The sequence below is a fragment of the Dipodomys ordii genome, unplaced genomic scaffold, assembly GCF_000151885.1.
Source record: "Dipodomys ordii isolate 6190 unplaced genomic scaffold, Dord_2.0 Scaffold45, whole genome shotgun sequence".
In the NCBI taxonomy this organism is placed as follows: Eukaryota; Metazoa; Chordata; class Mammalia; order Rodentia; family Heteromyidae; genus Dipodomys; species Dipodomys ordii.
The window spans coordinates 8959704-8973232 of NW_012267261.1; the positions used below are offsets into that span (position 1 = coordinate 8959704).

General features: G+C 36.4%; 1 protein-coding gene across 2 annotated transcripts in view; it reads left to right on the forward strand.

The window, feature by feature from the left end:
* Znf148 (zinc finger protein 148) overlaps positions 1–13529 on the forward strand; it is a 106736-nt gene that overhangs the window by 60407 nt on the left and 32800 nt on the right. For both annotated transcript variants that reach the window (XM_013019413.1, XM_013019414.1), the window contains one exon: positions 11081–11203. In XM_013019413.1, the coding sequence (XP_012874867.1) occupies positions 11081–11203 (123 nt within the window). The remainder of the gene's footprint in view (positions 1–11080; positions 11204–13529) is intronic.

The following is a 13529-nucleotide window of genomic DNA, read 5'->3' on the forward strand; positions in this document are numbered from 1 at the left end:
CCTGAACTCTGGGCCTGGGCACTGTCCCTCAGCTCTTCAGCTCAAGGCTAGCGCTCTACCACTTGAGCCACAGCACCACTTCCGGCTTTTTTCTTTTTTCTTATGTGGTGCTGAGGAATCGAACCCAGGGCCTCAGGCATGCAAGGCAAGCACTCTACCACTGAGCCACCTTCCCAGCCCTATAAAGCATTTTGATACCAAGGGTTAAGCCCAGAACTTCATATGGATTGGACAAATACTGTACCACTTGAGCCATGTCTCCAGCTGGATTTCAGATTTTATGGATAAAGAATGCTCAACTTTTTAGATAGATTATTGAAGGAGTCAGTATAGCATGGTATGTTTTTCACTATTTTTCTCTGCTCTTAATGTAGCTTGTCAGTTTTTTGTTTTTAAGTTAGGTGAACATAAATTGTTAGATTTCTTTTTAAAGACTTTGATAACTTCTGTCTTCTTTGATGTCTTTTGGTCTGAAATTGTGAGATAATGGTACTGAAAGAGAATTATGCTCTGTTAGGGTAGTAATGTACAGATTGTAAATAATTTATGATGTGGTTAAGGTGAGCTGAGCTAGATGACTTTCAAATATAACTGCTAGTTTTTTCATAATTGCATTATATACTTTATTATGAGAGGACTACATATAGTCATTGTGATAGCACTTGCCTAGTAAGTAGGGACCCTAGGTTCAAACTCTAGTACCACCAAAATCAAACCTAACACCACCTCCATCATTGTCACCACCAACAAGACCAAACTAAAACAAGAGAATAATAAAAAGGTAAAAAATTCTTGGGCTGGAGCCTAGCTAAGTGGTATAATGTTTTCCTAACAGACCTTGGCCTTCAGCATCACAAAACAAACAGAACTTTCCTTTTTTCTAACCTTTGCCTACTTTAATTCCAAGAGAGCACTAATACTGATATTTTTCTATAAAATTCGAATTCATAAGCAAACATTGTATGTTTCTATCATGTTTTTAATTATAATGCACATATTTTCTGTAAATGTTCAAGTACATATACATTTGAAATTCCCATATGACATATTTTATAAAGATTTTCATGTTTTTATCTTTAAAACTGCCTTATTCTAGTAGCTGATTAAATGGTATACTGTCATTTATTTAAGCCACCCTCTATGGATTGACATGTATGTCATTGCTAGGTTGTTTAGTTGGAGTGAGATAATGGTAAATGAATGCTTGTGTGTATTTATGCACATATTTAGCATTTCTTTCTCTAGGTGTGTATATTTTTATTGGGAAATAAGTCATATAGGAAAATATTCAAATTGCTAAGTGTGCACCTTGATGGATTTAATCAAAAGGAAATACCCACGTACCCAGATCAAGATACAGAGCATCACTAGCGTTCCAGAAGCCTCCACTCTTCTATCTGTATTAGTTACAACTCACCATCAATTCTTAGAGATTACCGCTACCCTGGTGCTTTTTATCATGGTCTGTTAGCTTTCTTAACTTTTAATTGGATATGGTTTGGACATAAACACGATGTATTCTAATGTCTGGTTTCTTTGTTTTTCATTGTTGATAATAAACATTTATGTTTTATGTAGTAACAGTTTACTCTCCTTTCTGTGCAGTCATCATTTGTATGAATCTATCATTTTCATAATTTATTTTAGTATAATGACATTTAGATTGTTTCTTCTGTGGGCTGTAGGTGTGGCTCAGTGCAGAATGCTTGCTTAGACTAAACAAGGCATTCCCCAGCATTATCAGGAGAGAGAGAGACAGAAACATAGACAAGGAGGTTTCTAGATATTAGGCATTATGAAATGTGTTACTTTGAATATTCTTGATATGTCTTTTGATGTATGTTTGTTCTCATTACTGTTGGTTATTTCCTTAGAATTGAATTTGCTAGGTTGGCATATATATATAGTTTTAGTATTTATTGCCAGAAGTATTTGGTTGGTTTTGACAGTTGTTCTAAACCTTTGCTGTGTGTATTGTCAAATACCGAATTTTAATTTTAGCCATGGTGCACAGTAGAATTGCACTATGATTTTTTTGTTTCATTTAACTGTAACTCCTCACCCCTCAACTTCTTGTCCTTTCCTTTCCTACAGTTTCGAACTTAGGACCTCATATTTGCTAGGCAAGTGCTCTACCATTTGAGCCATGCACCAGCCCTCATATTTCTTTTTTTTTTTTAACTGTATTTTTTTTGTCTTTTCTTTTTTGGTACTGGGGATCGAACCCAGGACGTTGCGCTTGCTAGGCAAGCGCTTTGCCACTGAGCTACATCCCAGCCCAAGCCCTCATATTTCTTAACAACGTATATATTATTTATTTGTGGGGACACATCCTTCTTTTGCTCAACTTCTTTTCAAGTGGAGTGTTCCTTATTCTTTCCTATCTGTAGTCACTTTAATAAAAAATCCAGTGTATATATGTATTGCAATTTTTATTTCCTAGTGTGGTTTGCCTTTTATCCTTTTGATTAATATCTGAATAATAAGTTGAGAAGAGTTAGTTTATAAGCCTTACCTTTAGGCTAGTGTCTTGTATGTTCTAAAGCTATTTAAAAAGTTATTGCCTAATCTAACGGTGTGAAAATATTTTCCTTTGTGAACATCTAAAAATTTTATGATTTTCCTTTTTTTCCCCTCCTTTCTCATTTAGAATTGATTTTTGTTGGTGATATAAAATGAGAATCAAGATTTATTTGATGATATTTGTTTATTTTTAACAAAATCATCTGTAAAGATTTTCAGTTTTATGTTGTTGGCATAATGTTTTGAGTTTTTAAAACAATTTAGGGCTGGGTGCTGGTATCTCACGCCTATAATCCTAGCTATTCAGGAGTCTGAGATATGAGGATCACAGTTCAAAGACTGCCCCAGCGGGAAAGTCTGTGAGACTCTTATCTCCAATGAACCACCAGAAAACCAGAAGTGGTACCGTGGCTCAAGCGGTAGAGCGCTAGCCTTGAGTTGAAGAGCTGAGGGACAGCGCCCAGGCCCAGAGTTCTGTCCCCACAACTGACAAAAAAAAAAACAACTTAGGTTTGTTAAGGTAATGGTAAATAAATATTTTCTCTGATTAATACTAGGGATTTGTACTGATTGGACATTTTAAGATTATAAATTCATTTTAAGATTATAAAGTAATACATACTTGTTGGGAAAATATAAAATAGCTATAAATATCCTAAAAACTGCTATAATTTCTACTATACTACAACTTATTATAATGTGCCTTTGTTAGCATTATAGCACTTTTTTTGTTTTTCTGTGTAGGTATTTGTATGTATAAAATTTTCTTCACCTCACATATTTGTGTAAAATTCTTAAAAATGTATTTACATATTTATCTTTATTGCTTAACCTTAAACCATGAACAAATGTGTCATTAAATTAATCAAATGTAATTTTTTTTACCAATTATATAGTGACATATAGAAGTATTGTATTTACTATTTATTATTGGGTAGTAGATAGCTGTACTTGTTATCATAAATATTGTTATGTGGACCTTGCTGTGATGTGGAGTTATTTCTTTGGTATAGATTTCTCAAGGTCAAATTCTAATTCACAAGACCAATTTGGCTTCTTCTGGACATGTATGGAAATCCCAACCTAATGCTGTTATATATTATCTAGAAAAGGATATATGAAACACAATTTCTGGATTGATATATGATATATTGAAATGATTAAGAAACAACAGACCTTAGGTGGAAGGCACAGAAAAACAATGAAAAGAAAACCTTTAGATAGGAGGTAGCCAATATAGTACAGGCAGGGAAGTTTGAAGGAGGATCGAAGGAAAGATTATTTTTAGCTGTTTTGGACAAAAATGTTTTAGACAAAATGTTTGAACAAAAATTGGGACAAAAAATAATATTTCGTACTTTGAAGTTCTTGATATCTTTATTATTTCATTTGATTTTTCTGAATATAAGATGGATGTTAAACTACAAATTGACAGGTGAGGAAATGTTTATAATTACTATCAAGAATTTATTATATGATTACATGTAGTATACTTAGTTTTGTTGCTTTATATACACACACATATATATAAAATCTCATTTAATGCTACAGAAACCTTATGAGGATTTTCCTTTATTTTACCAGAGAACAAAGTTGTGCCGCCTTATACTGCTAGTATCACAATTTGAAATTAGCTTATATTTCTTTTAACTCCAAACCTTTGCCTGGTTCACTTTGTTAGAAATTGGAAGGTATGGCATTGAAATTCAAGTTTTCTACTGCTTTACTTAAAGCATTTAGATAAGTTGGCATTTGGCCCCCTCCTCCCATTTTTTTTTAATATCCACTAGGTGTTCCAGGGCCAATAGAAATTTCTTCCTGTTCCTGAAACATACAAACTGCACTTCATATGTGAAAATATATATTGATGTAAAAGGCATTTTAAAATTAATTTCAATAATCCATATTAAGAAGAGTTACAGTATTGTAGTGGAAATAGCACTAGATTGAAAGAAATCAGATTTTGGCTTTAGTTTTGAAAACTTTATACCATGGGTAAGATACTGCCTTGAAGTTTAGTTTTCATATTGGCAATATGAGTCTAAGAAATAATCCTCACATCATAATAGTTAAGCTGTAAGCCTCTGGATATGGAAGACTTGGGCTTAATTTTTTACTTTTGTGTGTGTGTTTGTGTATGTATGTGTATGAACACACCTGTGGCATGCTGCTTCTGGGACTTAAACTTAGTGCCTAGGCACTGTCCTTGAGTTGTTCTGTTGTTGTTTTTTTCCCCCTCAAAGCTAGTATTCTACCACATGAGCCACACCTCTACTTTTGGTAATTATTTAGAGAAAGAATCTCATGGACTTAAAACTACACCGGCTTTCTTTGAACTGTGATCTTCAGCTTTCAGCCTCATGAGTAGCTAGGATTACAGGCGTGAGCCACCGGCACCTGGCTTTCTAGAACATTCTAGTATTTTAATTTACAATATTGAAATAATTTTAGATTTTGAAAGTGTTGCAGAATTAGTAGAGTTCACATGAACATTGCATTCAGCTTCCCCTAACGTTAAAATGTGTATAATCATTGTATTGTTGTCAAAATCAGGAACTTAAAATTGACTGAATACCATTAAACTTTAGCCTTATTTCATCTTATCTGTTGTATATTTAAAGTCCCTCTTCTGTTCCAGGATTCAGTTCAGGAATCCATTTAGTAACTGTGTCTTCTTAGTCTCTTTCAATCTCTAGCAAGTCCTCAGCCTTTCCTCGTCTTTTATGGCCTTGCAAGTGCTGGTCAGTAATTTAGTCGGGTGGTTTTGAGTTTGTCTTATGTTTTTTTTTTCTAGTTAGATTGAAGCTCTGCCGTTTTAACAATCCCACAGAAATGATAGGTCTTTCTTAAGGCATCATACTAGGAGAAATATAGCATGTATATGTCTTGTAACTGGTGATAATAACCTCATTCTTTGTTAAGGTAGTATCTGCCAGGTTTCCTGCTGTAACATTTTATCTTTCCTTTTGCAATTGACAAATATCTTGGAGGAGTATTCTGACATAGTATGTTTATTATATTGACATTTATGTTAGTCTGTGGTGTTACAGTCTAGTAGTGTTCTTTTTTCTTGCTCATTTTCTTTTAGCTTTGGCCGTTAGGAGTTCTTTCATTTGGCTCCTGTGGCCTTCTGACATATACCAATATTTGTTTCAGCACATCAGTTTCTAGCACTATGCTTTTAAGTTCTGGGTGCTAGATGTGGTGTCATTCCTGATTGGTGAATTTAGCAGACAAAACTAGAAAATACCCACACAGTATCTATACCCAGGTCTTTACTTTGGTAGAGCCCAGGTATCTGTGCTAAGAGTTTGGATGGAAGAAAAAGGGAAAACAAGGTACATTTAAATTGTATCTGGAGGCTGGAGGTATAGCTTAGTGATTAGAGGTATAGCTTAGGTAGAGTGCATGAGGCCCTGAGTTCAGTCTCTGGCACTGAAAAAAAAAAAAATGTAAAATGTTTAGGAAGGGTGGTGGTGATGTCTGTGTACCTGTATCCCCAGCACTTGGAAGGCTAAGGCAGTAGGAGCTTGAGTTTGAGGCCAGGCTGGGCTACATAGTGAGATCCTATTGTATTAAAATCAAACATAAGCAACAAAAACCAACCAAACAGAAAGTGTGTTGAGATAGTTTTCAAGCTTTATGATATTGGGACTCTTTTATACTCTTTAAAAAAAATCGAAGATTCCTAAGATCTTTTACTTTTGTTCATTATGTATAATGTTATATATTTGTTATGTAAAATGTATATTCAAGTTTTATTTTAAAGTTATAAATAACAAAACTCATTATAAATTTTCCAAAAAAATTTAGTGAGAATTGTTCTGCATTTTTGCAAATTTCTTCATTATCTGGCTTAATATAATTGTATTCTAATATATATTAGATTCACTATTCCATGGTAACATGTTAATTAACCTTTATAAAACGATGCTGTATATTCATGAGGGAGAGAGTGTGTAAAGAAAGTAAGTATACTAAGGAAGTAATTTAAACAGGAAATTTGACATCTAAGAGATTATCAAGGTAACTTAGGAGTCTTTTGCACTTGAAAAGGTTTTTTATGTTGTTGTTGTTGTTGTTATTTTTGTTGGTGGTGGGGCTTAAACTCTGGGCCTGAGTGCTGTCCCTCAGCTCCTCAGCTCAAGGCTAGTGCTCTACCACTTGAGCTACAATGCCACTTCCAGTTTTCTGGTGGTTTATTGGAGATAAGAGTTTCACAGACTTTCCTGCCTGGGCTGGCTTTGAACAGTGATCCTCAGATCTCAGCCTCCTTAGTAGCTAGGATTACAGACGTGAGCCACCGGCTCCCTGCGTTTTGTTGTTGTTGTTGTTTTTGGTCAGTTCTGGGGCTTGAACCCAGGGCCTGGGCACTGTCCCTGAGCTCTTTTTGCTCAAGGCTAGTGCTCTACCGCTTTGAGCCATTGCACCATTTACAGTTTTCTGGTGTTAAGTAGAGATAAAAGTCCACAGACTTTCTTGTCCAGGCTGACTTTGAACCGTGATCCTCAGATCTCAGCTTCTTGAGTAGCTAGGATTACAGGAGTGAGCCACCAGTGTCTGGCAATTCTTGGATTTCTAATGAAAGGAGGATAGGTCTGGTGATAGTGATGCTATTTGTGGATAATGAGAGAGAAGAACTTTGAAATTGAGACTTTCAAGTGGGCCTGAGGATGCTCATGGGACTGGATGAAATGGTTAAACTTAAATGACAAGGAGGAAACAGTTTTTTGTTTGTTTTGTTTTTAAATCTCACATATTTTTTATACTTTGAACTTTTTTCGTATGTGCTATTATTGGGTCTTGAACCTCAGGGTCTTGCACTCTTGCTTGGCTTCTGCTCTTATAGCTGATGCTCTACCACTTGAGCCATATCTTCAGTCTAACATTTTTGCTGGTTAATTGGAAACAGAGACTCAAGGATTTTTCTGCCCAGGCTGGCTTCAAACTGTGATCCTCAGATTTCAGTTTCTTTGAGTAGCTAGGATTGTAGACATGAGCCACCAATGTAAGAGTAAGAGTAAGATGTATTTCTGCTGTGCTTAAAAATTTTCTGTGATAGTAGTTTTTCTAGATGTCTACTGTAGTTTTCCTTGGGTGAAGGAAGGCTTAAGTTTTTGCCTTTTTCTGTGCAACTCTTTGTAACTGTCTCCTCATTGTCATATTTATAATTTCTTGTTTTTGAATTTACCTGCATTTTTCTGAGTACTTTAAGCTGGGCCATCCACTTTTTAGGGTATGCTTAGAGGTTATGTAGGGAGGAGATTATTAAAAGTGTAAATTACTATGTGCCTATTGACAATCACTATGCTTTCTCTCACTGAAACTTGTAGGTTTAGGTTCATGGTTTTATCATATTCCTTATATTAGAAAATGATAGTATTAATATTATCAGCTCCCATATACGTGGAAGTAACAAAGAATCAGCTGTTTGTATTAGCCTTTCTTTAAAACCGTTCACATATGTAATTCTTTGGTTTGTCAGTAGCTGCTAATTGCAGGGTTTATTTATGAATCTGTTTTACACTGTACCTGACACTTGTGAAAAGAACTTCTGTTTCTGTTTGTTGTATGCTATATTTCCACAGATCTTTGTAATTTATAAGTTGGCAGAAATATTTGGATTCGTCTATGGAGCATGTACAGAATAGGACAGAGCAGTTCCACAATGCTTCAAGTCTTTTTATCCTTTGTCTTATACTCAGCCTCCCTAGTTGTAATTTGGTAAACATCAGTGCTCTAGTGGTAAAGATACTTGTTTCCTAAAGCCATGGTGGTAGTCATTTTACCATTCTGTGTTTTGCTCTAAATAATTGATGCCAAAATAAACTGTTAGAATGGTCATTGTTCTGTAAGTCAGTAGGCAAAAAAACATATAAGTTGTTTTCATTTTTCAAACCTTCTTGACTTGTGATTATCACAGTGCTCCTATTTCAGGAATTCATGAAAACTGCCTTTTCATTTTATCAATCAGAAATCTCTGACATAAGTTTAAGCATTTTGATCATGAACCCTTTCTACACAGCTGTCTTATACCTCTGTAAAATGCTCATAATCTTCTACACCATATTTTTATTGTGTTTTCAGAAATTTAGTCATTAGCACATTCTGCTTACTGATGATTCTTAACAAGTTTTACCATATTTCATAGTCTGTTGACTTGAATGTTTTAAGATACTTGTATGTTTTCATTTCAAGGATAAATTGAAAATGTAACAGTGAAGGGGGATGACTGAGCATCAGCAAATCTGATGAAATTTGACTGTATTGTTAGTCACCTTAGAACTCTGGTATGTTTCTGTTAAGACAAGCAACTCTGAAGACCTGAGAACTTAAGATGGGATAGCAATGTTGAAATTTTCATATCTCCTGGAATATTTCTCTATTATAAGCATTTTGTCTTGTACAAATTAGTGATCGGAAAAAAAAACTCATTCAGTTTTGTCATCGTTAGTTGTCAAGGCTAGGGAAATATTGAGTACTATTTTTTATGAAGAACATTGAGCATAAAAGTAAGTTTTCATTGTTAGTCTTTTGATTAGATCTTTTAGAATTGTGAGCTATTTTCTTACCTTCCTTTAGAATTTTGTGCTGTTTCCTTTCCCCTCTTCCCTCCCCTCCTCCTCTTTCCTCTCTTCCCTCCTTCCCTCTCCCTTCTTCCCTCTCCTCTTCCCCTCTGCTCCCCTGTCCCCTCCCCCTCTCTCTCCCTTCTCTCTTCCCTCTCCCTTCTCCCCTCTCCTTCCTTTTCTCTTTCCTCTCCCCTCTCCTCTCTCTTCCCTTCTGCTCCCCTCTTCCCTCTCCCTTCCCTTCTTTCCTTTTTTTCTTTCTTCTCCTCCTCTCTTCCCTTCCCTCTCCCTCTCTCCTCTCCCCCCTTCTCCTCTTACGCCAGTCCTACAGCTTGAACTCAGGACCCAGGCTCTGTCCCTGAGCTTCTTTTGCTTAAGCCTAATGCACTTGAGCTACAGCTCCACTTCTGGCTTTTTTGGTAGTTAGTGGAAATAAGAGTTTCATGAACCAGTGCCAGTCTACTCAAGAGGCTGAGATCTGAGGATCACAGTTCAAAGCCACCTGGGAGAAAAGTCCTGGTGAGACTCTTTATCTCCAAATAACCACTCTAAAACTGGAAGTGGCTCTGTGGCTCAAGTGGTGTAGTGCTAGCCTGGAGCACAAAGAGGCTCAGGGACAGCACCCAGCTCCTGAGTTCAAGCCCTGCAACCAGCAAAAACAAAAAACAAAAACAAAAAAGTCTCATGGACTTTTGTACCCAGGGTAGTTTTAAACTGCAATCCTCAGATCTCCGTCTCCTAAATAGGATTACAGACGTGAGCCACCAGCTCCCAGCTCTGTTTTCTTGATATGAAAGAAAACACACTGACATATCTGAATATCCCATTTGTCCCTCAGCTTTATATTGACTTTGGGAACTTCATCTTTTTGTACTTATAACCTCAGCATGAGCTCCTTAAGAATAACAATGAAATTGGTGCTACAGTGTTTGCTTTTCTATTGTTTTCTACTAGTGGTTCCCCATTCCCACCCCACTGGAGTTTGAATTCTATGCCTGACTTACATTTGAGATAGAGACTCACTAACGTTTGTCTAGTTTGGCACTGAAATGAAATTTCTTCTGCTTTGGCCTCCTGAATAGTTTGGATTTACAGGTGTGCATTACAATGTCCAAATTTTCTATGGCAAAGGTGGGGTTGATACTGGGGATTGAACTCAGAGTCTTTTGCTCTACTGTTTGAGCCACCCTTCCAGTGTTTTTGCTTTATGTTTGTTTGTTTGTTTTTTGTTAGGCTTTTGACTGTGCTAGAATTGGAGTCAAATCTTCTTCTTACTTCCATCTCCTTAGACCTGGGGTAACAGGCATGAACTGCCTGTCTAGCTTATGTTTTTCTTTTGGCAGTTTTGAGGATTGAATTTAGGACCTCACATTTGCTAGGCAGATGTTCTACCTGCCCCTTGAGTCATATATCTCTATCCCCTTTAGTGGTGATGATGCTTTAACATCAAGCTGGCCTGGTCTGTATTCCCATGTTACCACTGCATCCAGCCATTGTGCTTTCCTCTTAGTTGGGATAACAGGCCCATGCCTTTATGCTCACTAGTTTGTTTTTGAGATAGAGTGTTGTTGACTTTTTGCCCAGGCTGGCTGGCCTCAAACCAAGATTTATCTTTCTCTGACTCCTGAATAGTTTGGATTACAGGTATGCATGGCCATTTTCAGCCTTCCACTAGACCTTGTAATCATCTTTCCTCAGTACACCTTCAATCTGTTTTTAAGGTAGAATTAAAACAACAAATCTTATTCTCCTTTAGTTTATATGCTCACGATTTTTATTTCTCAACTGCCTATTAATGATGTCTCTTACTTAGTTGATATACCTGCATGCATGCGTGCATGCGCACGCACACAAACACACACACACACAGATAGGCACTGTGGAGCACTTCCACTTCCATGTAGGCTTGGACAAGGATTAAACATACAATGGCTTTTGGTCACAATGGACTTTTTATGCATTTCTAAAATCAGCTTTTTGTTTTTAAACAGATAAGTGTAAAACAGGAAATTACTTTTACTGATGTATCTGAGCAACTGATGAGAGACAAAAAAATCAGAGAGCCAGTAGACTTACAGAAAAAGAAGAAGCGGAAACAACGTTCTCCTGCAAAAGTAAGAGACTATATTAAGGTGGTGGTCACTAATCGTTTAATCACAAACTTGATTTATCTTATTAGCAGGAACCTGATTGGAATTTAAGGCAAATGTAAATGTCTCGTGTAATTTAGTAAAGTTCATTTTTGTACTAGCTTCTACCAGGAGGTAGAAATGAAAAGGTATGCATGCCTGTTCGGAGGTGGTGGGCCTCGGCTTTCAATTTTTATGCCCCCCCTTTTTTTTTTAATATCCTCCTCTTTTCTATGAATGTAGTTTTCCTTTCCCATATGTCTACTTTCTCTAAAAACTAATAATAAGTAGGACTCTTGCTTCTCATTCATATTAGTTTAGCTTATTTTAACATTAAAGTTTGTATGAATTTAATACCAGTTGTTCATGGAAAAAGATTGTGGAATACCACTTAACAGAATGTAAGCTCCATGAGAGCAGGGACTGCATTTTACTCACAGCTGTATTGCCTAGCCTGGACTAGGAGGCACAAATGGGTCTCTTTATATTTTATGGATAAATGGATTAATAAATGTAATTAATAAATTACTATTAGAAGATGTCTACTTAAAATTTTTCCTCTTTAGTACATAGTAATTGACTGTGCAGAATTTTTGGTATCTCTAGTAAATCTGTAAACTGAGTGTTCTGTATTTGCATGTCTACAGTTACTTTTCATTTTTTATGTCTATGGTTACTTTTCTTTCTTTTTTTTTTTTACCTCATGTAGTAAGACTGTTTTCTTGATTAAAAATCATGTCATTGGCTCATGCCTGTAATCCTAGCTACTTGGAGCCTGAGATCTAAGGATCGCAGTTCAAAGCCAGTCTTGGGCAGGAAAGTCTGTGAGACTTTTATCTCTAGTTAATCACCAGAAAACCAGAAGTGGTGCTGTGGCTCAAGTGGTAGAATGCTCACCTTGAGCTGACGAGCTGAGGGATAGCGCCCAGGCCCAGAGTAAAAGCACCACGACCAATAACAATAACAAAAAAAGTCATGTCATAACTATCATCATTATTAGTTTATCTTGTTTATTTTGGAATTTGGTGTAACTGGAGCTACCCTGGGCTTGAACAGCTCAGACTGGATTGCAAGAACTCATTGCTAAAATTTCAGGAATTTTGTTAGCCAGTTGCTGAAACCATTGGTATCCTGTAATTAGCCATAGCAGGAATATATATATACCATGGAAATTAACGGATGATTCTATTCTCTAAGCAGTTTTTAAACAGTTTACTAGTTAACCACTGGGGCTAGAGAAGTATGTCTACTACAGCAAATAATAAAATTTTGAAAAATTTAGAGGCTAAAGTAACGCATAGTAACATTTCTTAGTGATAACAATTTTGATTTCCTGTTATATCCCCTTTTATCAAATTTTTATAGATAAATTTAGTTTACTGACATATAACCCTTGAAGTATGTGTAAATTACTTTTACACCTAAAGTTAGAAATCATTCTTCCACCTCTTTTTATGGTGGTGTAGATCAAAACAGCTGCTTTGCAAATGCTAGGCAAGCACTTTACCACTGAGCTACATTCTCAGTCCAGTAATAGTTTTTGTAAACATTTTTATTAGTAATATTTTTACTAACTCATGTTTTTTAATGATTGTATTTTTTTTGGTGGGGGGGGTCCGGTCGTAGGGCCTGAACTCTGGGCCTGGGCGCTGTCCCTCAGCTCTTCAGCTCAAGGCTAGCACTCTACCACTTGAGCCACAGCGCCACTTCCAGATTTTTTCTTTTTGCTTATGTGGTGCTGAGGAATCGAACCCAGGGCCTCAGGCATGCAAGGCAAGCGCTCTACCACTGAGCCACCTTCCCAGCCCTAATGATTGTATTTTAAGCTATGCCGGATTTGAAATATTTGTGTATTAATAGTGTTTTGCCATTGAATCAAATAATGTGAATTTAAAAATCCCACTCCTTCTATGGTGTTGTACTGGTCATGTACTCAAGTGGACCTGAGGATCCTTACCCTCACCAGCCTTGTGTTTTATACTTTGCCTTTTGTAGCTATTAATGGGAGTCTTATTGTTTAAATTAGGATTTCTTTAGTATCCGGTTATATTGTTTGGTTCTCTCATTTGTATTGATTTATTTTTCATGTTTTGTGAAATTCTCCTCTCTTTTCTTTCCTTGGTGTCTTAGGTTTTTCTAAGTGGTTTTTAGGACACATCTTTTTGTTTTTGTTCTTTAGTGGATAAATCAAATTCCTCATATATAGAATATTTCCAAGCTCTTTTTTTGTTGTTGTTGTTGGCTGTGGGGCTTGAACTCTGGGCTTGGGCACTGCCCCTCAGCTCTTCAGCTCAAGGTGAGTGCTCTACCA